Consider the following 25,226-nt stretch of genomic DNA (forward strand, 5'->3'; position numbering starts at 1 on the left):
TTGCATAGCTTTTTACATGTGTTTACGGATTCTCATTACTTGAACTATAGTTTATCGATATCATAAAATAAATGACTTTCTTTTCTGGATTGTAATGTGCTTCGAAATGATCGACGAATAGAAATATTCAAGAAAATAAACGCACACTACTTGTATGAAAATAAGCACAAAATGGCCACGCGATGACGGGCTAAGGTTACATATATACTATAATACTTAATCTATGGTAAAAAGTGTCCGCTGAAATGCGTTAAATTAGGGTGGCGCTACAGTAGCAACAGGGTTAAACAAGGGTTAAATCATTTGTGCGTCAAGAATGTCTAGGAGGCGAAACTTTTTTTTTAAGCAATAGCAACACTCTTTTGACATTTGTCCCTTTGTTGTATCAATACTCTATGACATAAAATTTACAAAACAAAGATTTTCAATTTGCTTAAATGTAGTTTTACGATGTGAAAACTACATATTACTGTGATTAATATTAATAATTAAAGTGAAAGACGTGTCATAGTGCTGAAAATTTGAAGATTTTCATTGAAGAAAAATAGTAATACGCGAAAATATCACTGAAATTCTCGCGTCCACATTTCCGATTCTGATCGCACAATCGCCATAGTAGCAGGTAATTAAGCGTTTGTTTTATCAATTTTATTTGTTTATTTTATTGTATAATGCAATTCTAAATAGCCTGAGTAAGTATTATGTGGTATAATAAAACAACACTTTTACTTAAACCTTATGTTTACGTAAACAATGAACTGTCAAAGAAATCTATCATTTAACGCGCCTAACAATGATTGATATTTTGACTTAGGTGCTTTGCGTTTTTAGACGTGTTTTTTGTATTTTCTTAAATAAGTAGTTCCATAATAAAAAAGGAGTGAGCTTCTCTCAGCTCTCACTGGTCATCTAAATAGATCTGCAGCTCTCAGGGAAAGGGTACCTAAATAACAGGTGTTATAAATTCATAATAATATGTAGCACTAGTGACTAGATGTCCCTGTTAACTTCGTGTCACTTATAAACCTTCCCTGGACTTCCAGGAATATTTAAAGACTAAAATTAGCCACATCAGTTTAACCGTTTAATCGAGTTATTGCATTTTTTATATAGTCCGTCAAGAAAGTGAAGAAGTTAAAAAGTGGCAACATTGTAGTGTCATTTCTTTTTAGGGTTCCGTACCCAAAGGGTAAAAACGGAACCCTATTACTGAGACTTCGATTTCTGTCCGTCTGTCCGTTTGTCCCCAGGCTGTAACTCAAGAACGGTTATAGCTAGAGAGTTGAAATTTTCACAGACTATGTATTTCTGTTGCCGCTATTACAACAAATACTAAAAAAAAATAATTAAATATTTAAGGGGGGCTCAACATATTTTTTCAAACATTTTTTGCTCGGTAACAATTATGACAACAAGTAGGCACTTGAAATTTTCACAAAGGCCATAATTATAATATGTGTTATTTAATAATATTTAAATAAAATATAATTCCCATACAAAAACACAATTTTGGCTGATTTTTGCTCTATAACGGTACGGAACCCTTCGTGCGCAAGTCCGACTTGCACTTGACCGATTATTTCTTAGATTGATTTGAAAGGGATGACACTACGATGTTGCCACTTTTTAATTTCTTCACTTTCTTGACAGAGACAGACTATGACATATACAAAGATTATAATAGGTAGGTACTTTACATAGATTAGATTGTTTCTTGTAATGTCGTAAATTAAACACACAATATAACTACATCATAATTATTTCAAATTTTCTTAACTACATAATATAATAATATATATAAACTGTATTTAATATAGTATCAAAATCTTTTATAGTGACTGGATACAGTGTGGCCATAAGAGGCAACACCGGAAACAAGTGGCGACTCTATTAATGTCGTGACTTTTTTGACGGGCTATATAATATATTATAGCTAGTCATACGAAACCAAAATTGGTTTTCATCTGTGTGAAAAATATGTACGTACGTATACACTTAAACTTTTTGATTTCGTTTTTTCTTATTAGTTTTTAAAACGTAATATGATATTATTCTTAAATAACACAAAGCTTCTTCCGTCGACGACATGGTAACCCAGTGTACTCGTGTGTCACCGACGACGGCGAGCCGAGTATACGGCGAGCTGAGTAAGTTCGCGAACTTAAAACCCGCGTACGGTACTTTAAGTTCGTACGTCTGTCAGGCACTTAACAACCTGCGTGGGCAAACGTTTTGATCAGGTGTGGCAACCAAATATATATGTACTAGTAATCTGTGGTAGCAACTCTACAAATAACTAGTAATCTGTGGTGGCAACACTGTCTGTGCCTCCTTGTGAGTTGTAAGCTGTGGTTGTGAGTAGGTATTCATTTGCAAAGTTGCAAAGTGCTTCAGAAACCAGAGAAATAAAAGGTATCTATAAATTTATTAATTTGGGTAATTATAAATACATAAAATGGATTATGCACGTTTGATCCTGTATAACTTGGATCTTGGGTATTCTAGACGTGACGTAGAGTGACGATTGGCGTGACGCGGTGTCGGAATGCGTCTCGTCGCCATTTTATGCCGGCTAACGTGTGAAATTTTATATTCCTTTCAGGTCTTCCTTAAAACATTAGAATACAACAAGTTTTTAAAATAAATTCTTATGTACACATGTTAGTATCGAGTGTTCTGGCTAAATAAATGCGTATGCTGCCAGTTGCCACATGTGGAACACAAAGGTGGAACAGTCGTTGGACTATAATTTTAAACAAACTAAATAACAATATGTTAAACATGAAAATTGTTAGATCTTGAAGGAGTTTGAGAAAAAAGTTACCTTGTACTTAAGTATCTCAAAAGTTTTATGAACATAATAAGTCATGCCATTTGCAAATTTTTGGAAATACAAGTTATTTTTCTCCTCTAAGGGACAATGTCATCAAGAGGTAGAGGCTACGGGGGCCGGGGTAGTTACAATGGAGGTAGGGGAGGCTACCGAGGCTCTTATCGTGGTAGCAGCAACCGCGGAGGCTATGAAGGCGGCCGTGGTGGAAGAGGTGGAGGTTATTCATCATATAATAATGAGTCTCGCTACGTCAGTAGCGCGAGCAGGTATAATTCCAGCCGTGATAGAATGGACGACTCTTACAAGAAACCATATAGACCGGTAAGAATTGTTAAAGAAATATAGAAACAATGATTAGAATTGTTATGCCAATTCCAATATAATTTCAAATCAGTGAAATTTCAAGATTGAAGTTGATGACAAAAATTTGCCACTAGTGAAATCCTCGCTTTAATATTATCTACAGTCAGCTTTATAGTTACTATCCATATTATATTGTATAAAGAAGTACAAATTACCTATGACTTACAGATTAAAATATTTCATTATTCTGGAAAGCAGTCAAGAACTGTGTGTCTTGTGTATCTTCATCGTGATCATCATTTAATCAAAGAAGATGTTTATAATTATATTATAATACAATCATAGTTATAACAACTGCCATACATTATTATTATAAAGATGAAAGATTGTTGTAATAAATAAGAGAAAAATACCAGAAAATATTTGGACTTTTCAGGAATCTTCATCTAACTATTCTAACCGAGATTATAGCGGTAGATCAGGCTCTCCAGAAAGAAAAAGGATGAGAATGGAGGTTAGTTGAATATAGTGTAAGTCATGACCTGCATAATATTTATTTAGACATGTGGTAGTGTGTCTATTCTCCAGCCAATATAAACTTCAGAAAAGTCTTGAGACCTTCATTCTGGTGAAGCAAATGTAACACCAAAGTATAGTTTTTTTTTTTTAAATAAGATTGTCAACTGCTTTGTACGAAATAGAAAATTTGGAATTGACATTTCCCACCTCTAATGTCTCTTATAGTCGAATACACTATTTATTCTTTCAATTTGAAGATACTAATGAATATATTAACCAACTTCAAAAAAAGAGGTTATGTGAACCAAAAGACACAAAACCAACTGGAGAAGTGGCAAATTTATAGTGACAAAAGGAGGTAAGAAGGAGAAATCTTTGATCATAAGTAAGGCTAACCCTAAGTATGTAGTAAAAAATTGTAAAGATACAATAGAGTACTGGCCTGCCTAAAACAATTTGTATAAAGCAGTTATGATTGGGAGACAATTGAAAGAATAAATGTTGATAGTCTAAACGCCTAACCATAGATTGGTTAGTAACATTACGGAGAGTGTCAGGGACATGTAACACAAAAACTAAGAAAATGTTCAATAAAATCATATTATGTCAATTTCCTTAACCTGTGACAATGATGAATATGGCCTGCCCATGATAAACTATACTCTATGTGCACCAATTGATGATATGCAACTCTTATTTTACTAATAGATTCGTGCCACTGACTATTATCTGATTTGATGTAGTATTGACAAATAAACCTAAAGCGGTCACATAATATAGCTCAACTTCATAGTAAGTAAAACGAGGAGCCAGTTTGTCGAGCACGTACATTCGGTTCTGTAAAAAATCCAAACACGAAAGTTATGTACAGGGATCGAGCGATAGACGTAGCCACGATGGTGGACATTACGGTGGCTCATACGGCGGGAGGCAAGAGAGCTACGGCGGCGAGCGGAGATCCTTCGCCAGCGAGGACAGAAGGCGCTCGCCAGCTCGAGAGAGCTACCGCAAGCCGAGCGGCATGGGACCCCCGCGCGAGCCCCCGCGCTCCACGGTCCGGCCGCGCGCGCCCCGTCGCTCCTTCCGCGGCCGGACTATGCGCTCCCGCGCCACCTTCCGCGGAGCCTCCCGTTCGCGAGGCGCTTTTACCGCCCGCCGATACGGCGAAAGATCACTCGGATACCCGCGCGGGGCGTTCAGGCCTGTTAAAGGTCGAAGGTAAACTTGTACTTACATTTTATATCTTGTCCTGTTGATTTTGATGGAGTGAGACGGAGTTTGCTATGAAACATGCCAGATTTATTTGCAAAATATACATTTATATAATACTAATGAAAGATCTGCTCGAGAATGTTTTCAACTGGTAAGCAGAAAACCCCAGGTTTTTCAGTAATAGAAAATGAGTGATTAAATTACGCATAATATGATATATATAAAAAACAATTAGATCACGTAATGTCAACATGGACTTGAAGATTTTTGGAAAACATGGTGTCGGTAGCAGCCTTTTCCAAAGTGGGCGATAACGCCCCCTTGTGGGCACTGAAGGTCTAAAGGTGTGGGACCCAGAAAAAAAATGGGGGCGTTGTGTAGAGGCTGGGGGGTGATATGTAATTGCATTTCATCTGGATGCATTTTGAATTGAAACAATATGGGGTGCTAAAACATAATTTATTCCTAAAGTGGGCAGTAGACAAAACAAGTTTGGGAGCCCCTGGTCTATAGTAAAGAGTCACTACCAAAGCTTTAAATGCCACTGATCAAATGTGAATATCATGCTTAAATTATATACGCAAGGCTGCTATTAATATACATAATTAATAATCAAGTCTCTGTTTATACACTGAGTAACTAGGTAAATATATATATTTGTTATAGAATATTGTTTAGTTCTAAAACTTTTTATTGTTTTCATGAAACCAACAATATGGTTTTTTGAAGATTTAATTTAAATAAAATAAACTTAAAGATAGAAGGATAATTTCTTATAACAATAATTGACAGCTCTATCAAGTCCAAAGATGAGGAAGCGTCTTCAACTGATGAGGACTGGGATGCCGAAGAAAAGGAAGAAGTCATTGAAGAAAATAAGGAATCAAAGGCTAAGTCGCCCAAAGTGAGTTAATTTTTTTTTCAACATAATTGTTTTTATGGTATAAATAGTTTTTCTTCCCTGGTCATTTCTGCTATCAACTTTAAAATTGTTGCTTTACCTCTGCAATATAGAGCAAAGTCTTTCTAAACCACTCTGACATTGGCAACTCATGGAGCTAGCCTTTAAAAAAGAAGAAGAAAATGGATGTGGTTTAAAATAAAATTTTGCGTTCATTATTTAGCCGGAACTGGAAGCTTCCGAGGGCGAGGGTATAGAGGGCGGTGAGGACACCGACAAGGAGGCGGACGCGGCCTCGGACGCCATCCCCGCCAGGCCGTACGTACACCTCACGTGCGTACACTGCAAAGCCAAGTGTTCATCCTTTGCTGTAAGTCAAATTAGCCACATCTACATTTTTTTTTCTAAACAACCATAAAGACTTATCTGTAGATAACCCACCAGTCACCCATCGTAAATAGAGTTTAATTTTGAGTACAGAGGAAAAATAGCTAACACACTGATTTTTCAAAGTAGTTTTTTATTTAAGCAAAAACAGTTTTTTTACATAAATTATTAGAAACTAGCTGTTGCCCGCGACTTCGTCCGCGTTAGTATAGTAGATCACGTCCCAAGTATGAGGGCTGCTATTTATGTATCCGGAATTAACCCTTCAGTAAGTGCCAAAATCTTTGCAAAAATGTAAGGTACGTGGTTTGCAAAAAAAAAATGGCGCCCGGCCTACCCTCTTTGTACAAATAATGTAATAACCTTACATCTAATCCATATTTTATGTTTGTGTGAAAAATATTATAATATATGTTAAATTTTCTATCTATCAAGCCATCATAATATAGTATTTAGTCAGATGTGATATTTGTCTCATCACTGTAAACTTTGAAATCTATGTTTCTAACTATTTCGCAACAAATATATTAATACATTATTATAATCTCAATAACACAGAGCTATACAAACTGTTTATGTAAACAATTCTTTGAAACAACTTAACTTGTTATCAATAAACAGATAAGAGATAAGAGTAATAAAAACCGGTTTTGGTATTATACACAAGCAAACTTCGTCCTTAGTGCAATACAAATAAAGTTCAAAATGGCCGCGGCCGGCAAAAAGCCGTTATAAATAGGTAATTTTTATCTTGATTATTTTACTAAAACGATACTATTATATACTATTACTAGGATCTAAATCGTTTTGTACACGATAATATACGCTTTTAACGTCAATTATTTGCAAAAATATTAAACAAATCGCGTTCAAATCACATAAATAAAAACCAAATTTTCTCGTGTAAACTAGAAGTTATTACGATGTAAGTATTTCTTTCAAATGATTATCTAAAACTATTTATAAATTATAATTAATAAATTAAACTATTTTACTACTTACATTCGTTAAATCCATCAATAATATCAAACAAACAACACAACATGGCAGAACACACACGAAAAATTCACGATTTTCAAATGACTGACAAATATTCGTCGACCACAGATTGTATAATATTTTGCATTCAGAATGTGGCAAATTTATCGTAGATCATAACTAACCAAACTTCTTCATACAAAAGTAGTCTCTAAGTCAACGAAATACGTAATTCAATCGAACGAAAGAGCGCGGCCACATCCGGCCGCTTGGGTGTAGACGGAATGGCTGCAGTATAATCTGTGGCGGCCGGATCCGGCCGCTTGGGGATTAAAAGGTTAAAAAAAGAAACAAACATATATCATTTAATATGGTTTTATTGCTTTTCAAAATATTCGCCGCGATGATCGACACACTTTTGCATACGCTGGAACCAATTTTCATAGCACTTTTTCCATTCTGATTGAGGTATCTCCAAAACGTGCATTTTGAACGCATCAACAGCCTCTTCGCGGCTCGAAAAACGTTGACCACGTAATTTGTTCTTCGCGTATGGAAATAAAAAGAAATCGTTAGGTGCCAAATCAGGGCTGTACGGCGGATGACCAGTCAATTCGATCTTTTGACCCTCCAAAAACTGAGTTGTTTCAGCTGAGGTGTGACAGCTAGCATTGTCGTGATGTAATATGATTCTGCGTTGTCAGTTGTCCTATCTTATTTCTTCAAAGACTTCTGGGTAACAAATGGTCGTATACCATTCAGAATTAACCGTTTTACGATTCTCTAATGGCACTGTAGCCACATGTCCATTAATTCCAAAAAAACAGGCGACCATTTGCTTCAAAGTACTTTTTGCACGAGTAACTTTTGTTGGTTTCGGCTCATCTTGGAACACCCACACCGTTGACTGTTGTTTAGTTTCGGGGTCATATGCATAGATCCAAGATTCATCACCTGTGTAGATATTATAAACGGTTTTTGACGTACCACGGTTGTATTTTTTTATCATTTTTTTGCACCAATCGACACGATCCCGTTTTTGATCGATTGTCAAGTTGTGCGGAATCCAACGCGAACATATTTTTTTTACAGCCAAATGTTCGTGTAATATCTTATGTATGCTCGTCATACTTATGCCTAAGGACGCCTCTATCTCGCGATATGTAACAAGGCGATCACGCATTATTAGTTCCCGCACAGCATCTATATTTTGTGGGACAACAGCTGTTTTTGGGCGACCTTCTTTATTTTCATCCGTGAGCATAGACCGCCCACGATTAAACTCACTGTACCAGTGATAAACAGTGGTTTTTGATGGTGCTTCATCTCCAAAAGTTGCGGTGAGTTGAATAAAGCACTGTTGTTGATTTAGCCCACGCCGAAAATCGTAGTAAATCATTGCACGAAAATGTTCACGCGTTAAATCCATGGCAAATGAAGACACGCAATTTTCAAAATGACGCCACAATGGAAAAATAATTGACAGTCACATGAAACAAAATGTATTCTTCAACCAAAGAGTTCTATTTTCAAATGTTGTAATTACTTTTTAAATATTGTTCTTGTAAGTGGCCAGTTCCGGATACATAAATAGCAGCCCTCGTATTATTTATTGTACAAAAATATTCAATGTATTGACTTTCCTACGATTTTATTATTTAAATGTCGCAGGGAAAAGAAGATATCAGGGATATCCCGAAATCCCTAGGGATATCACGAAATCGCGGTAGATACCGAATATTCTTGTTTCTTACGTCTTCTTACTAAACAAATCTAGTGATATGTCATTTCACTAAACTAAATCTAGTGAAATGTCAGAAAAGCGGATATCGCCGAATAAAAATCGAGCTACGCATTTCTCTCGCTCGCTCAGCTCGAACACACGGGCACTAGTGGAAGTGAAACAAATGAGCCGCTCGAGCTGGCGCGGCTCGTGTGATTTTAGTCGTTAAATTATTACGTGTACGTTAAGTTTGAATGCGATTTTCTAAATATCACCTTTTACGACTCTCGAGTTTCAACATTTTTTAATATTTTCCAGACTTACGCGCATGTTACTTGCATGGTTCGATAGCCTGTTAAATGTATATTATGGGGATATTAATAACTCAATACCGATAATAAGATCCCTTCACGCTGATAATGCCCCATTCGCGTTAAGAGGGCGACTAACGCAAAAAATCGTCCTTCGCTCTTCACACTCACGCCCGTCTTTCATATGCCAGGTGAAAAAGGACGACGCGGATTCATTTAAATAAAAAGAAAATTATTTTTTTCCTAATAACTCGATAAATATGTAACATTTAAAAAATCCGCTAGGTCAGTTCCTCAATGATAGAATTTTATTACAATGTGTTAAAATATTAACTTAGTTTAATGCACGGTTAAGGCAATATATGAAAAATTCGTGAAAATTAGATGCATCTTTCTGATCGAGAAAATTTTAAGATATCGTGTTTTTGCTAGGTCTGATTCTCGGAAATATAATGTAGTATCTATGTCTACAAAATGAAACAATTCGGTGCTTATTTTCAAGTATAAAAATGAATTATAAAATCGTCAATTTAGGGTTAGTCGCCCCCATAAGAAGAGGGTAGCGAACGAGAGAAATGCGTAGCTCAATTTTTATTCGGCGGTATCCGCTTTTCTGACATTTCACTAGATTTAGTTTAGTGAAATGACATCACTAGATTTGTTTAGTAAGAAGACGTAAGAAACAAGAATATTCGGTATCTACCGCGATTTCGTGATATCCCTAGGGATTTCGGGATATCCCTGATATCTTCTTTTCCCTGCGACATATAGATGTTCCGCGCGGTTTCGCTTACGTAATTTAGGAAATTCACGCGACCGTACATTTTTCCGCAAAAAAAATAGCCTATGTCCCTTAACGTGGTCTATTCTTCATGTTTGCCAAATAACATAAAAATTGCTCCAGTAGTTTTTAAGAATCTTAAGATAATAAGCAGTTTCATATAATTTCCCCCTTTTTTCACATTTTCCTCTATTTCTTCGCTCCTATTAGTCGTAGAATAATAAAATATAGCCTCTGACCTTCCTCGATAAATAGGCTATCTAACACTAAAATAATTTTTCAAATCGGACCAGTAGTTCCTGAGATTAGCGCGTTCAAACAAACAAACAAACTAACAAACTCTGCAGAATTATAATATTAGTATAGATAATGCCTTTATAAATTATTTAGTTTAACTTTTAGTGCTGTTTTCATATAACTGTATTCTACAAGACTAACAAAAAATGATTACAACAGAGCTATGCAAAGCACCTGGTGTCGTCGGCGCACCGCGCGGCTATGTCTGGAGTGGCGCGTCGGCACAAGGCGCAGCTGTTGCGCATGCGCATGGCCCAGCGCGGGGCGCAGCGCGAGCTGGAGTCAGCGGCGGGCGCGGAGCTGACGGCGCGCACCACGTTCTGTCTCGTGTGCCGCCTCAACCACCGCACGTCCCGCCACTCGCACAACCTCACCGACACGCACCGCGCCATGAAGCGCTTTCTCATGCCCTTTTGCCGCATTTGCCGTCTGACGTTCCGCTCCCCGATGAACTACGAGCACCACATTTGCTCCATCGACCACCTCAAGGTATATATTATAACTTTATAATTGTTTTCTTTTCATTTAAAACCTCAAATGCCTAACGCACTCGTAATTTTTTAGAAAAAGGCCTCCCAATCGGCGCGTCGGGCCAGCCCGAAGGCGGAAGGAAGCGGGGACGAGGGAATGGATGTGGATCTTGATAACTTCATGACGTTGGACTCTGTGGGTGACGTAGATGGTGGGTTAAATTTGTTTTATTATTAAGATCATGAGAGAGTAGAAATAAATTTCATGTAGAAATATAATCACAATCTGTAATGTGCCATAATATGCTCACTGGTGTCAAATATGCTCCAATATAATGACACTAATAGCTGTTGACAAAGTCTTTTGTTAAGAACCATTAATTTTAAGTATTCCTCAATATCATTTAGAAGTAGAAGAAGATGAGTCTGGCGGGGAGAAACCTGATGAGACTCCACAAAAGAAACCAAAAGTGGAAATCAATATTGGAAGTGAAAATATAAAGAAAATAGAGGTAAGCTACTTATTATTACAATATGCTAATTAAATAATACTTACTCATAATAACTTATATGTAATAGTTTTGGAAACACTGACATTTAGCCGAAAAATAATTGAAATGTGTATAAGTACACATTTCCTATAATATAAAAATGAACAGCTAAATGTGTTGCTCACCGCTAATCGCTCTCGAGATTAGCGGTGAGCAACACATTTAGCTGAAACGATTTCGCTAATTGTTTTATGTCGTGCAGGTGTACTGGTGCGAGCTGTGCCGCGTGTATCTGTCGCGTGGGCCGATGGGCGGGGACGCAGCGGAGGTGCTGCGCCGCCACTGCCGGCTGCGCGCGCATCTCGGCCGCTACGTGCGACACCGCGACACGCGCACGCTGCGCAAACAGGCCGAGCGCATACACCGACAGCTGCACCAGCAGAAAGGTACACTATCAACGTTACTATAGATCTACCAGGACCTGATGGCAAATATGCTATCAGATTTTGGTAGATCTATATTTATTTACTATCAGAGAAGTTGCTTCCTAGGCAGATGGTGGATCTAAGTAATTTGGTTGTGTTAAGTCAAACCCATCCGACCCATCACAGCTAAATGCTAACATTGAATTGACATTAGTCAACCACATGACATAGATCCATCAACTGCCTAGGAATGAATTTCCTTGATTGTACCATTCGAGAAGTTGATTCATAAAGAAGCGCTTACACGGGCAACACGAATGGAGCAATATGGAGCAATTTATTTCATACCGTTCAAAGTCATGTCATTCAAATATTTGATGGCCACATCCATGGAGCTAATACAAAGAGGAGCTGGCCTAAGCAACTGTGCACTGTGATTTTCAACTAGGTCCTGACGTCATCATTGTGGGCGGGGCTTAAGTCAATACACTTTCAGTGTTTGTCAGGTGCACACATAACGAGACTCCCAATAAATTGGTGTTTTCTGCGTTTTTAACAAAGAAAGGATGAAGTTTTGTGTTTTATTTCAAAATTACTCGGACAGACCGACTGCCCCTGTGGGACGTAGAGGCCGCAATGTATACTAAGTCAACTAACAAATTGCAAACTTTACAGGAAAGCGTCAGAAAGAATGAAACATTATATTGTTAACGTCATCAAAATTAAGAAAAAATAAATGGTCATAGATAAATTACCTATCAAAAGGCCCTTCAATACAGCAAAATAAAAATACATTATTTTATTATTTGCTGAGATAATATAGATATACTAGTATACGTCGATTATCTGTAAGTTGAAATTGGATCAACTACGACTTATATTTTTATACGTCGTATATTTGAATCTACGTATTTTGACAGTTCTAAATATGGTATAAAATATGGTAAAACTATTTTTAAATTGGAGTTTTCTATCCCATTTTGGTCTCATAGTTCGTTTATGTATAAATACTAGCTGTTGCCCGAAACTTCGTCCGCGTCAACATAGTATAATAACAAAGATGGATAGTCCGCTAGTCCTCTGTTCCCTTGATATCCAAAAGTCGAGTGGGCCTGACGGAATCCCGCCTATTCCACTGGCATCGTCCCGGCTTCCTGGAAGACAGCCTTGGTGCACCCGATCCCCAAAAAAGGTGATCGCTCAAATCCTTCCAACTACAGACCAATCGCTATAACTTCTCTCTTCTCGAAGATAATGGAATCCATTATCAATAGCCAGCTTCTTCGATACTTGGACGGCCAGGAATTGCTAAGCGACAAACAATACGGGTTCCGTAAGGGTCGCTCGGCTGGTGATCTCTTGGCATACCTGACTCATTGTTGGGCTCAGGCAATTGAGTCGAAGGGAGAGGCATTGGCTGTTAGTTTGGACATTGCGAAGGCCTTTGATCGGGTTTGGCATAAAGCGCTGCTATCAAAGCTTCCATCATACGGGCTGCCCGAGAAATTATGTAAGTGGGTCACTACTTTCTTAGAAGACAGAAGCATAAAGGTCGTAGTTGACGGCGAATGCTCGGAAACTCAGTCTGTTAATGCTGGTGTCCCTCAGGGCTGTGTGCTATCGCCTACTCAATTCATACTGCATATCAATGACATGTTACAAACCAACGGCATTCATTGCTATGCGGATGATAGTACAGGTGATGCTGTAAAACCGGCTCCCCTAATATTTCTCGGCAAAATGTCACTCAGAGTCGAAACGAACTTGTGTCTAAGGTGGAGAATTCATTGGAGAAGGTCTCTGAATGGGGTAGACGTAACTTAGTCCAATTCAACCCCGCCAAGACACAAGTCTGCGCGTTCACCACTAAAAAGTCACCAATGGTCGTTTATCCTCGTTTCGAGGGCACATCTTTAACCATCTCCCCTAGCATTGAGATACTTGGCGTCAACATCGAAGTCCAGTTCCGATATCATCTTGAGGGTAAGGCCAAATTAGCCTCGAAGAAGCTTAGCGTTCTTAACAGAGCGAGACAGTACTTCAGTCCGGACCAACGCCTACAACTCTACAAGGCGCAGGTTCGGCCTCATATGGAATATTGTTCTCATCTCTGGGCAGGGGTGCTAAAATACCAAATGCTCCCTCTGGATCGTATCCAACGAAGGGCTGCTCGAATTGTTGACTGCCATAGTGTTTCAAACAGCTTGGACCCCCTGGAATTACGCCGAGATGTAGCTTCACTCTGCATCCTCTATCGGTTGTATTACGGGGAGTGCTCTGAGGAATTGTACGGAATCATACCACCTGCAACTTTTCGCTATCGTCCCACGCGAATAACATACCATCCTCATCACCTTGATTCTCTCTCTCTCATCCTCATGACCTTGCAGTCTTCCACAGTGCGTTTTTCGCGTAACTTTCTGCCGCGCACTGTAAAACTCTGGAATGAACTGTCACCAGCAGTATTTCCGGACCGATACGACCTGCAAACCTTCAAGAAAACTACTGCAGCTCTGAGTACGTCCTATAATATTCAAGATTTTTGACATCTAGTGTAAGATAGCTGAACTACGTAGTAACATCAACATCGACCTAAGCTAGTAGTTTTGCTTTTAGCCGATAGATGAAATATTGTAAAGTGGGCGGAGCTTGACACCCCCTCACCCCGCAAATTGTCACGCGTTGTTTCCTATGGAAATTTGATTAGCACACCTCTTTGTATTAGCTCCGTGGCCACATCACTCAATATTGTATTGCACAATATTGCTGCTTGTTGCCGCAAATTGCTTGATGTAGTCGTGACGTCAAAGTTGACGAGAATTGACTGGAGTTGAGCAATTTTAGTTGCCCGTATAAGCGCACCAATAAGCAGATAGCGGACCTACGTAATTTGGTCGTCTTATGTCATTCTCAGCCGACAGATCAAGACTATCATTGAATTACTAAGAACAAAACATTCGGTCGGGTTATGTCAATTCAATGATAGAATTGACATAATCCGTTACCCGACCCAATGTTTTGTTCTTGGCTCTTGTGTTGGAAGAGGCACTCTATAGAAGGATTAACAATGTATAGCATATTCAATTCAATTTGTTAAATTTTTTATGAGTGAGGAGTAAATACTAGTATAGAGAACATTATTTTTTATAAATCAAAGTTGAAATTTGCCACAATATTTAAATAGAAGATACAGTAGGGCCTCAATAGTCCGAACCCCAGCTAAACCGAATACCTCTATAATATAATAATCTAAATGACCTCCCTTCAGGAACTAGTCTAAGCGATAAGTTCAGAATGGCGAAATATGTATAGAGATAAGGGTCATAAAAATACGTGCGATAGCTCATTAGATTCGGGAAGACGTCTAGAAAAATGTATCGGAAGCGTGTATTAGCACACAAAAAATTACAAAAGTTATAAGCCAATTAGGTTGCCAAAAAAGGTATTACGTTTTTTGTTAAAAACTCCGAAACTATTAACATTTAAGAAGTTAAAAAAAAAAGATTCTTAAAGAGGAGGAAATTTCCATAAGAAAACTCCCTACTCCCGGAATTCTATCTCTATTATTTATAATTCTAATTTAACGCTGAAAGTAAGCCTCCGCGCGGCATTTTTTGGTAGCGCGCGAGGCTTCAAAACTGAGCACGTCACACTGATTATTTTTTTAAAGGTATTAAATATTAATTTAAAAATTTCAAAAACTTATGGTGTATTCCAAACACTTCAAAGAATTTGCTCCCGTTGGAAATTTAACTTTCCAAGCAAATTCTTTGAAGTGTTTTTTGGCAACCTAATTGGCTTATAACTTTTGTAATTTTTTGTGTGCTAATACACGCTTCCGATACATTTTTCTAGACGTCTTCCCGAATCTAATGAGCTATCGCACGTATTTTTATGACCCTTATCTCTATATTTAGCCATTCTCAACTTATCGCTTAGACTAAACCGGTTGCAAAGATTTCACATACTCAAGCTGTGTCTGCCTTAAATACTTGCTTGGAATGGGCAGAAGAAGTCGATATTTCTATTTCGGAAAAAATGCTTTTGCGTAAATTAAGGTATAAAGCGTTTTCAATGTCATTAAATACTGGTTGTCAAGGTACTATACTAGAATTCTTTAAGAAAGTTATTATAATAAATACGTTTAGGTTTGTATAAGTAAGTTTTGCTTTTGCATTATTAAAATATAGTTGTTTTTTTATTAATAGTGTTGTTTTCCGAACAGGGTATAAATTTTGGGTGTTTAGACTATTGACGCCCTACTGTATTGTCTTTGCTAGGAAAAAATTTGAAATATGTCTGTCATTTATTTTTTAGAAGAAGAAAAAGAGAATGCTGAGGAGGAAAAGGCGGAAAATAAAGTAAAAGTTGAAAAGATTGAGACAAACACCGACAAAAAGAGTCTCGAAAATGGTACTGAATCTACCAATATTGCCGGTAAGTGGACATAAATTTAATTAAAAAAAGTACTTTTAAATATTTATAATTATTACGAGCTTTTGCCCGCGGCTTTGCTCGCGTTAAAAAGTATTATTATATACAAACTTTAATTCCCTATTTTAACCCCTTGGGGTTGGAATATATCAAAATCCTTTCTTAGCGGATGCCTTCGTTATAACATCTACCTGCATGCAAAATTTCACCCACATCCGTCCAGTGGTTTGGGCTGTGCGTTGATAGATCACCATGTTAGTCAGTCACCATTGAGTTATATAAGATTAAATTAAGAAGAAGAAGAACTTATATGCCCAAAATTTTACATAATGAAATAATATTATGTAAACAAAATCGTAATTTATGAATTGTTTGTAGGTAATGAAGATAAGTTGTGGGATGATGTTGATAAAGATATTGGGGATTTGCTACGTGAGGTAGGCCCTCCTGGTGACGAAGCAAGTGATGATGAAGAAGATTTAGACAGGTATTTTTATCACTTTTTTAAAACATTACTACATCTTAGCAAAAAATAATCAATTTGAAACAACAATGTCAAGTTTAAGTGGTATTATATTTATTGTTTCATATGATCTTTCCACTTTGATATGTAACAATAATTAATTTTAACATAATATTAGTAGTTATTTTAATGATTTTTTTTTACATTTCATATAGATACGAAAAGTATCGTAAGAACGACAAGAAGTCGAAGGTAGAAGACACAGACGATGCAGAGACTAAAGCAGATGATAAAGCCAATGAGAAGGCAAATGTGGAAATAAATGCTTCAGCATAAAAATACTGTTTGTATAATTATTATAGTGGTTAACATTAATGTACTTAGCTATAGTTTGGTCAAATCTGTTACATGAATAATCTTATTGTTTGAAAATGTTATGACTTATGACATGTTAACAGTAATATTATGATAATTTGTTTTGAGCAGTAAGCTTAGTTTAATGTAGTAAAAACAATATTGGATTATAATATATACATAGCTGATGTATTGTAAAATGTAAAGGTTAGGCGGCACTGTTTGTAATGGTAGAATTTTGCTCAAGTCTTACAAACACCTGAGCAAAATTTTACTTGCTACTGATTCTTTATTTAGCAGATTCGACCCTTTTACTATATATGTAGCAGGCCACTGGTTAAAATAGCCGTTCAATCAAACAGCTAGCCCTTTGACTGAACAACGCCATTTAATCACACGGCTATACGTCGTTTAGCCGACTTGTTGACTGCAAAATTCAACACTACAGCTAGACGACGCTTAGCTAACTGGTTAAATGGCAAATTAACTAAGGTAACCATTAGAGTTATTATTAAGTACTCAAGCGTAATGATAACAAGCAGAATAAATTGTATTCTAACTCATTTTGAACACAATTGCAATAAATACCTTGGTGATGCATTTCATAATCCCGTAATCTCGAATATTTGTTTAAATTTTGATTCACTCGTATCTGCACACATAATTTCTGTCACTTTAATAACACTTGTAACGTATATTTACGAAAAATATCTTAATACAATCACAAAACACCGGCTAGATGACGCCATATTATATATATAAACAAAACGCACCCAGCGCCGCGGTGGTGAGCGCTGAACTAATTCAATCAAACGGCTGCTTTTGAATCAGCTGTAGTGTTGGAACGTTTTGTGCGACTGAAATATTCAATTAAAAAGCTAGACGTGTGATTGAATGGCATTGTTTAATCAAACGGCTAGCTGTTTGATTTTAACCATTTGGCTGCGACATATATATTTATAACACTTGTACACCGCACTAGGAGACGCGTACTAAAGGTACGCGTCTATAATGGGACGTGAAGTGTCGCGCCGCTCCGATGTGCAATCCCGCCTTGGGCGGTCTCACCCTAAGAGCTACACATTGGACGTTAAGTATAGTCATAAAGTTAATATACCTAGCGGAATAGAGCAACAATCTCGAGCTGTCAAACGAAACCGAAATTGGTTTTCATCTGTGTGAAAAATATGTGTACGTATACACTTACACAAGCATGATTGAACATGAAATCTATGAGATTAAATTATCAACGCGCGGCACGTGCCGACTGGACGTCAAAAAAAGAGTGCTGCTATCATGTATCACACGTCTCTTTTTACCACGCAGTGATACTGATAGTGACATCTCTCTTGCTCAGGCCTTTGTTTCTCTATTCCCCTTGGTATATTAATTAACTTTAAGTATAATTTTCACAGAGCCAGTACTGGCTGCCAATAAGACTGGCAGCCAGTATATGCCGCGTGTGAACAATTTTTCAAGCCAGGCCAAACTATTCACACGCGGCATATACCAAGCCAATACTGGCTGCCAGTCTTATTGGCAGCCAGTACTGGCTCTGTGAAAACTATACTAAGTATATGGTTTCACCTGGCTTATGAAAGACGGGCGTGAGTGTGAAAAGAGAACGACGATGTTTTTTCTCTGGCATTATTTGCACTCGTAATATAGATATTTTATGATTATATGCAAATCTTTCTATATAAAACTGTAATAAACATGTAAAAATTTTTCTGTTTAGGCATGAAATAAATTATTAATGATGAGAATTGTTTTTTTGTTTTATAAAATAGCTAGTGTCCGACCGAAGCTTCGGCTTCGGCTAAAAAAAAACACATTCGTCGAAACCTTCGGCTTCGGTCTAAAACCCGGACGAAGCCGAAGCTTTGCCGAAGGTCCGAGCAACCGTCGAAATTGAACGAAAGACCGAGTGAGTCGTGACTCGTGAGAGAGCGGCGGACCGGTCGTGTATGCAGAGGGCACTGGGAGTCAGTAACGGATTAACCCTTATGGCCGATTTACACGGGTGACCTAAAGCCGCACGATGTACGCCGGCGAAAATCGACCGTCTAAATGGCAATTCGACTACGCCGCATGCGGCTAAAGTCGCAAGCCCCAAAGTCGTGCGGCCAATGGCCGCATGCGGCTGGTGACTAAAGCGGGGAATTGACTACCGGGCCGCCCGCTAAGGGCTGCCCGTCACGGGCATGTCTGTCGCATGTCTGCTCGTCAATTCCTAGATACGGGCACAGACATGCCCGTTGGCCCGTGCCCGCAGCCTGCCTGCGAGATCGCATTTTTCCCGCGCGGGCACGGGCAAGTCTGTACATAAATAGTCGCGACGGGCGGCCCGCCGTCATTCGCGCCTTGGAGAGCGACTGGACTACTGGAGTGCACTTAAAATATTATTGTAAAAAATACAAACACTAAACTTAGGAATGAAGGAACAAAAACAATTTTGGCATTCGTTTACCGTATCCTTGTCTGTAGAACAATCGTACATGTTGCTTGTCTTTATTTACTACCTACTTCGGAGGATCAAAAGAAAATTCGTCAATTATACTGGACTCATCCTTTCACAGCGGATAGAATTATCAAAGGTTTCTTTTATCAGAAATACCATGAACTTCGGATGTATCCCAAAAAATTCTTTGGCTATTATAGAATGAAAATTCTATTATAGAATGAAAACACAATGGTGGTCTTTCTTGTACTGCGACTATCAAATGTTCCACGTCTATCTTCGTAATGTTTGGGGACGGACACTCCCGTAGTGATTATATTCTCTTTGGACACTCCATTGGAGATACAGGCGTCGACATGTTTAACAAAGAGTATAATATAAACCACTACGATCAACGATGTTTATTGTTGGACAGAATATGATAATTATGTATTAGGCCCAATTCACACCGGATCGGCAGCGGCGCGAAGAGCACTTTTAGTGTGAAATAATTTTAAACTTTATATTGTAAAAAGTTTTCAGATCACATTCAAGCCAAGCCTTCAACTTATTTTGTAATTTAAATCAACATTCAGTGAATTTATCAATAGTTTTCTTTATTTTATAACTACCTATTCAAATCAAAATATTTTTTATTCAGAGTAATTTTTTTACAAAAATATTTCTGAACGTCGATACTAAGGTGCCTACCACCGGTTCGGGAACTAACCCGGCGAGAAGAACCGGCGTAAGAAACTCGCACGGGGCCATCTTTTACTAAAAAGATGGAAAATTACAATTTGAACATATATAGTGCACCAAGGCTTTAAATGAATATGTCAATGGGCGCTGCTGGTAAAGAAGAACTGTCAAAAATGACGTTTTTGTATGAAAACAGCGCTAGTTCCCCCTCTCGCCACGTTCATTTAAAGCCTTGTCGAACTGTAACAATATTATGACTTAAATCTATTTACAACAGGAATTATAAAGAGTATTCAAGTAGCCTGTAAGAACCACCCTATTCCCAAGGTGTGTTGTCGTCGATGAAATCATTGATTTTATAATATTAAGCTTTAGTACACAAACGTTCTTTTACAACTTTTTTAAATTTATTGATAGAGAGATTTTGAACGTTTACTGGGATTCTATTGTACAGGCGTATACATTGGCCTTTAAAAGATTTGCTGACTTTGCTAAGTCTGATTACTGGTATTTCTAATTTGTTCTTATTCCTAGTGTTAAAACAATGATTGTCGCTATTCTTTTTGAAATTATTTAAGTTCTTTCTTACATACAATACATTATCCAAGACGTATTGAGATGCGACGGTCAGAATATTTATTTCCTTAAACTTTTCTCTTAAGGATTCACACGATGACATCTTATAAATAGAACGTATCGCTCGCTTCTGCAGCACGAATATTGCATTAATGTCCGCTGCATTTCCCCATAGAAGGATTCCATAGGACATAATGCTGTGGAAGTAACTAAAGTAAACAAGTCGCGCTGTTTCTACATCAGTTACCTCTCTGATTTTTTTAACAGCATATGCTGCAGAACTGAGCCTATCCGCCAGATTTGCAATATGCGGACTCCACTGTAATTTACTGTCTAAAGTTATATCTAGGAAAACAGTGGTGTCCACTAATTTCATTTTCTCATCACTTAATAGTACATTGGTTTGTACTTGCCTAACATTTGGCAAACTGAATTTTAAACATTTCGTTTTATTAGAATTTAATAGTAAATTATTAGCATTAAACCATTGTACTATTTTTGAGAGAGCACTATTTACCTCGTCGAAATTATATTGTTGTCACTAGTTAATTATAATAGCAATCAAAAATAATAGTCATTCAAAACGTAATGAATTAATGAAGCACTATAATATTATCCCATCAATGAAGCGGCACCCGGCTGTCGCATAAATATTATATTACTAGCTGTTGCCCGCGACTTCGTCCGCGTGGACTTCAGTTTATAGCGCGCGATGTCAACAAAATTGGTGTCAAAAGCTTTTATAAAAAAACCCTGGTACCCATTAAATCAATACAGCTGTGCAGTGTGCAAACAATAAGTACTTCATTTTTGTATGTTAAACTTTATATATTATGCCAAATTTTAAAGCTTATTTAGCCCCCCAATTACACAACTTTACCCATAAACTATTTATCATTGATAGGTTTAGCCCCAATTTCACCAACGTCTGTTAGTGTTAACAGCTTGTTAAAATATCCTGTCTTCTCTTTCATTCATATGAAAAACGAAACAGCTAACGTGATACTAATTCGAGCATTAACTTTAACAGTCGTTGGTGAAATTTGGTATTAAGGTTACGTCACTGCCTGCACAGATAAAGTACTGAGTTATTTAATACCGTAGAATAGATATAACAATCGAAAAAAATCGAGAATTAAATGTAAGATGATACCACCTCTTATAGAAAGACTTTTGAGCAAGCGTCAGCGCGATGTAGAAGACGCACGGCGCCATCTATTATGAATTTTTTGAACAAATTTACGACCCTTACAACCCTTTTTTCCAGTAAAAAAGTAGCCTATGTCCTTTCTCAGGCTTTAGACTATCAGTATACAAAATTTCATTACAATCGGTTCGGTAGTTTTGGCGTTTGGCGTGAAAGCGAGACTGACAGACAGACAGACAGACAGAGATACTTTCGCATTCATAATATTAGTACAGATTATGTGCACACTGCACAGCTGTTTTTGGGTATTTTGATTAATTAAGAGGATTCCACACCGCCCTTTTTTCCATACAAACGTTGTCCCCTGTTTCCTCCCTGGATAATGCTAGTAGAGTTATATTTTTTTTCCTGAATATCTACGGCCACTAATACGATGTCCCTATGTTTCATTTTTTTTTCATAATTTAATTATTAAATAAGATATGAACGTTCAAAAACCCAAAAAATGGCCAGATTTTCCACTGTGTTCAAACGTCCAGAAAACAGATTTGGCTAGATTATACAAAAAAAGCAAAACATAGGAACACAGCTCAAGCCTTTTTTTAATCTTTAATGAAAAAAGTACTTAAATCGGTTAAGTTTTGGAGAAGGAATCAGGGGACAACGAATCGTTGATTTTCTGGATTTTCTGCAGTTGTCTCTATCGCGTTCTGCGGTATAGGCTTGAGGTAAGGGAGACAGCTATAGATATTACACGTACTTTTTTTTCATTTCTCTAGCCGCTGTTGTATCCTCTTAAGGGCCGCGCTACACCGGAATGGCAGCGGCGAGGCGAGCACTTTCAGCGCTGCCATTCCGGTGTAGCGCGCTGCGCGGCCCTAAGAGGGGTACCACTTACCAGGGTTTTAAAAAGTTTTTAAATTTGACACAAATTTTGTTGACACCGCGCGCTATAAACTAAAGTCCACGCGGACGAAGTCGCGGGCAACAGCTAGTTATGAATAAAAACAATAATATATAATAAAGTAGGTATGATTAGTTCTGTTATAATAATGAAGTAAAAAAATAAAGCGCCATCTGTTTTCATATATTAGAATTAAAATGTTGATTGCATTGATATATTTTCTGGATGGAATATAGGCCAACACAACACACTCGAACTCCTTAGAAATGCAGTAGGAGTTCTATAAGATAAGATAGATTGATTATTATTATAGCAAGTGATAACATTATTAAACATAATATTCTAACGTATTAAAAACTATAAACAAAAACATAACAACTAATAAGTATGATTAGTTCTATGTTACAACGAAGTAAAAAAAAAAAGCGCCATCTGTTGAATCGTATTAGAACTAAAATGTTCATTGCATCGCGTCGATATATTTCTGGATTTTTTATAATATTATACATAAAATATATTTAAGATTTTTGAAATATTATTTTAATACACATCCAAGACCCAGGAACATTGAAAACTTTTTGTTCCGCCTGCGGGACTCGAACCCAGGACCCCCGGGATGAGCGCTGGCCACGCGCAATGCGAAGTAATTTTCATCGATATTTTCATGGAAATAAGATATTTTCCCACATCAAAAATAATGTAGCCTATGTCCTTTCTCAGACTCTAGAATAACTGTGTACAAAATTTCATTGCAATCGGTTCAGTAGTTTTGGCGTGAAAGCGAGACAGACAGACAGACAGACAGACAGACAGACAGACAGAGATACTTTCGCATTTATAATATTAGTATAGATAAATCTATTGTGTCTGCGATTCCCATGATCGAGGTAATAATAATTAATATTTACGTGGACTCTCCGGGCGAGCACACCCGCGCGGCGCGCCTTGACGACGCCCAATTCGCAACGTGCAGCAGAAATCGTAATATTTTAATTTCGCCATAACATTAAAACCAAACGTCCAATTTTAATCATTCAAAGACCAAATATTATCTACATTAAGAGGATTCCACACCGCCGTTTTTCCATACAAACGCTGTCCCCTGTTTCCTCCCTGGATAATGCCGGTAGAGTTATAATTTTTTTCCTGAATATCTATGGGCACTATTAGCATGTCCCTATGTTTTCTTTTTTTTCATAATTTAATTATTAGAAAAGATGAACGTCCAAAAACCCAAAAAAATGGCCAGATTTTCCTCTGTGTTCAAACACCCAGAAAACAAAACAAAACACAGCTCAAGCCTTGCTTTAATTCTTAATGAAAAAATTACTAAAATCGGTTAAGTTTTGGAGAAGGAATCAGCGGACAACGAATCGAAGATTTTCTGTTCTTTTATTAGAACTTTTGTCGTGTTGTCTCTATCGCGCTCTGCGGTGGGAGACTTGAGATTGGTGAGACAGCAATACATTTTCAAATACCTATTTTCAATTTCTCTTGCCCCTGGTGTATCCTCTTAACTGTACTTAGTAATGAAATAATTTATTTTGATAAGAATTAATGCCATAAGTAAAATAAAGGCATTTAAATGTAGTCCAAAAACATTTCAAGATTTTTTAATAAAAAAATGGTTATTGTGCCTCACTCAATATAGATAAGTATAGTGTGTTGCGGAATTTTTTGGAGATATTTAAAAGATCTACAATTACTTAGAACATTTTAACTTAGAAAAAAGTAACATTTCTGGTTGAATTTTTACACCTTGCGTCCGAAAATCCCAAATATCTTACGGAACCCTATTTTTTTTTCAAAATAAAATTTAGCCTATGTTCAGCCGAATATCCCTAAGTAGTCTGTGAGCCGAATTAATCTTTCAAATCGAATCGTATCGAATCGTAAAAGAATCTTTCAAATCGGTCCAGTAGTTTCGGAGCATATTCAAGACAAACAAACAATCAAATCTTTCCTCTTTATAATAGTAGTGTAGATGGCTGGTTAACAAATGCAAGTTCTCATTATGTGAAAGCTGATACGAGAAGCTTACCAAAAGTTCGAAACGTAATGTTGGTCGAATTTATTGCTTATTTAACGCCATTGAAGGTCAAACTAAGGTTAAACATATACAGAAAAACGATCACTGACCTTCTTCCTCGAAATGTTTTTGTAATGAGCCACGGACATAAAAAAAATAAAAAAAAAATGGACAATCCCCATTGTATTTCAACTTTAATAATAAGTAATAAAAAGTACATAAACTTGTGATTTATGGGGGGCTCCCATACAAATTTACGGTACAGAACCCTATGTACGCCAGTCTGACTCGCACTTGGCCAGTTTCATAATTTTTCCTTTCATTGTGGATAACGACCTACCTTGTTGCCAAAGGGCATTGGGTAACTTTGTATGGGCCTGTGGCGTCATTTTTTTTTCCAGCGGCCAGGGATAAAACCATAACTATTTTGTAGCACTACATTAGAGAAACATAATATATTAGTAATAAAAATTGTTCTAAGTTATATCGGAGCTGAGCTACGATTATTTTAGTATATTCATTTTTGCACCTTATTGTCATAAAATC

General features: G+C 37.3%; 1 protein-coding gene across 2 annotated transcripts in view; it reads left to right on the top strand.

Annotated features, from left to right (window-relative positions):
• The window catches only part of LOC121730211 (zinc finger protein on ecdysone puffs), a 31,580-nt gene extending 14,318 nt beyond the window's left edge, over positions 1-17,262 (top strand). The window contains exons 3-16 of one of the 2 annotated variants that reach the window (XM_042119159.1): positions 2,379-2,412; positions 2,916-3,154; positions 3,573-3,650; positions 4,527-4,873; positions 5,660-5,771; positions 5,992-6,138; positions 10,405-10,734; positions 10,810-10,927; positions 11,124-11,227; positions 11,469-11,652; positions 13,425-13,427; positions 15,949-16,068; positions 16,444-16,552; positions 16,744-17,262. In XM_042119159.1, coding sequence (XP_041975093.1) covers positions 2,921-3,154; positions 3,573-3,650; positions 4,527-4,873; positions 5,660-5,771; positions 5,992-6,138; positions 10,405-10,734; positions 10,810-10,927; positions 11,124-11,227; positions 11,469-11,652; positions 13,425-13,427; positions 15,949-16,068; positions 16,444-16,552; positions 16,744-16,864 — 2,007 coding nt within the window. In that variant the 5' untranslated portion in view covers positions 2,379-2,412; positions 2,916-2,920 and the 3' untranslated portion in view covers positions 16,865-17,262. Of the gene's footprint in view, positions 1-2,378; positions 2,413-2,915; positions 3,155-3,572; positions 3,651-4,526; positions 4,874-5,659; positions 5,772-5,991; positions 6,139-10,404; positions 10,735-10,809; positions 10,928-11,123; positions 11,228-11,468; positions 11,653-13,424; positions 13,428-15,948; positions 16,069-16,443; positions 16,553-16,743 lie in introns of those variants that run through there. The other variant, XM_042119160.1, reaches the window with a different exon arrangement.
• The last annotated feature ends 7,964 nt before the right edge of the window (positions 17,263-25,226 follow it).

Source organism: Aricia agestis, chromosome 9 (genome assembly GCF_905147365.1).
Source record: "Aricia agestis chromosome 9, ilAriAges1.1, whole genome shotgun sequence".
NCBI lineage: Eukaryota > Metazoa > Arthropoda > Insecta > Lepidoptera > Lycaenidae > Aricia > Aricia agestis.